The following is a 2,470-nucleotide window of genomic DNA, read 5'->3' on the forward strand; positions in this document are numbered from 1 at the left end:
TAATATTATTTTAATGGTTTTATCACATGTCACATTCTGATTTATACTTAAATCTTTTTAATTATTTTTGGCCTATTCAGAACGATACACTTGAGTATCGTATCAGTTAATACACATGAATCGATTGGCCAAACAATACAGGTCCGATTCCCATACTGACAACATTTGTTTTATCAAACCAAAGTCAGCCAATCTACTTTTTTCTTGAATTATCCACATATATATATATATAAGCATAATTATAAACAAAAGCAAAATATAATACGAGATTCTTTGAAGTAAAATAAAAGGTTGCTAAATTTTGACCGGTCACGATCAAAATCCAATACTGTAACTAATGAATCACGATTTAAAACTCTAATTATACAATTTAACCTAAAATCTGAATGTAGCAAATAGTTTGATTTGTCCATATAAAATAGATTTTTATTAATAATTGTAGCCATTTTTTATTTTATCTCAAAAAAAACAAATTTCGGGGGCGCTGCCCCCGAACCCCGACTATCACACAAATATTATTTTTTGCTACACCCCTGTTACCCCCCGCCCCTCACATGAATCCTAGCTACGCCACTGTTCACGAACAAGGATAAGAATAACCATAATTTCTTTTCTAATTTTCTTTTCCCAATCGCAGACGAAAAAAGGGAAAAAAGAAGAAGAAATCGGCGGCAGAAAAAGAAAATGGAGATTTCAGGGTTGAAGACGAGCCGGAGCAGACGCCTCAGGCTGATCGGCGGCTTCTGGTTTGGAGCCGGGGCGATCCAATGGTACGCGAAGAGTCGGAATGAGGCCCGGCTGAACCGGAGTCGTCTTCGATGGCTGGCTTTCTGCCGCCGATGAGGAGGCGGCTGCTAGCCGGTCTGAGCTGACGGAGAAAGATCGGTGGATGAACGGCGGAGCGATCGAGAACGTCCATCTGTCCGACCTGGAAGAGGCATCCCGGCCCAGCCGGATGCGCCGCCCTCCCCGGTTGCTCCCATCCCCGATCCGGCGTCCGCCGTGGCTGCTGCCGTCTGCCGGGTAGACCGAGCAGCTCGCCGCGCGGTTCAGGCTCTCAGAGACGATGTGCTTCCGTACGTTCTCCGGCAGCCTGAGAGTGAACCTCTCGTGCGATTCCGGCGGCAGGAAAGAGTGACCGGTGGAGTGCGACCGCGGGAACTTCCGCATCGACTTCGACCGCCCTTTCGCCGGCGGATTCTCCTCCGCGAACCGCAGATTCTTCGTCGCCGGAAAATGCACGCTCGGGTTCGCATTCGCGTTCGAATTGGCCTCCTCATCCCTGACCGTGATCGACACCTGATTCTGGACCACAGCCTGACCGGAGTCCTCTTGTTGATCGTTGCGGGTGATATCCGGCTCGTCCCTGACATCGACGGCGACGACGTCGCCGGGATCGTCCCGGAGATTGTCCCGGCAGACCGGGCAGGTGACGTGGGAGGCGAGCCACTCGTCGATGCACTCCGGGTGGAAGGCGTGGCTGCAGCGGGGCAGCAGGCGGAGCGTGTCGTCGTCCTCGAACTCGCTGAGGCAGACGGCGCACTCGAGCGCGCCCTTCCCTATCTTCAAACCCTTCACGGCGGAGTAGGCGAAGGTCGGGAAGGAGTTGATCACGGCCTGGTCGATCCCGAGCTGAACGCGGCGGGAGAGCAAGAACCGGGAGATGGCGGGAGCGTCGCCGCTGGTGCGGGGCGCGCACTGGCGCATGTAGATGGTAATGAAGCCGATGAAGAAGAAGGCGCATATGAGCACCATCGCGATCACGGCCATCAACGGACGGAACGGCCGGTTGATTAAATCAGGCGGAGGCGATGAGAGCGACCACGGCCCGTTCGGCGAGTCGGCGGAAGCGCCGCCCAACAGGCCGAGAACAGAGGGAAGTGCTAACGAAATCGATAGGAGGAGTCTGGCGGTCGGGCTCGTCATGCTGCTGTGCTCGTTCTGAGAGAGAGAGAGAGAGAGAGAGAGAGAGAGAGAGAGAGCTGTTGTCCGAATTCCGAAAGGGCGCGCGCTGGCTTACAAATATAAGGGAGAGGGCCAGAATAGGCGATTTTCCCTGGGGAAATGGCGTGATGGACAAGTTAAAAGCGTTAACTTTGACCATCATTTTATTTTTATTTCGATTTTTTCTTTTTGTACAGTACAAACCGCAGCCTACGGGACCCACCTATTTGTGGAAAATTTTGTATGACGTCAGCCCGTTTGTCACTGACCCATATGCTACAAAGCCGGTAACCTGTTCAACCGTACGCACGGCATGAGCGAGCGCCTCCGTGGGTTCGACGTTATGGCAGCAGCTGCAAACCGAGCTTAATCGTGCCAATCGAGCTCAACCAAGCTTGGTTGCCTAATCAAGCTCAGCGCGTTTATCTGTAGTGTGGTCATTCTCGACTCGTTTATTTACCTGAACAAGTTCCAGCCGAGATTAAACGAGTCAAGCTCGAGCCCAGCCCGAGCTAGCTAGCCAGCT

The 2,470-nt window shown here is 51.8% G+C and overlaps 1 protein-coding gene across 1 annotated transcript; it reads right to left on the reverse strand.

The window, feature by feature from the left end:
- Positions 1 to 591: 591 nt before the first annotated feature.
- On the reverse strand, positions 592 to 1,963 carry LOC149846757 (E3 ubiquitin-protein ligase ATL31-like). Its single transcript, XM_089998139.1, has one exon. It carries the CDS (start codon positions 1,924 to 1,926, stop codon positions 694 to 696), a length of 1,233 nt encoding a protein of 410 aa, XP_089854265.1. The 5' UTR covers positions 1,927 to 1,963; the 3' UTR covers positions 592 to 693.
- Positions 1,964 to 2,470: the final 507 nt, after the last annotated feature.

Source organism: Nuphar pumila, chromosome 2, assembly GCF_984573655.1.
Source record: "Nuphar pumila chromosome 2, dmNupPumi1.hap1.1, whole genome shotgun sequence".
NCBI classification, from domain to species: domain Eukaryota; kingdom Viridiplantae; phylum Streptophyta; class Magnoliopsida; order Nymphaeales; family Nymphaeaceae; genus Nuphar; species Nuphar pumila.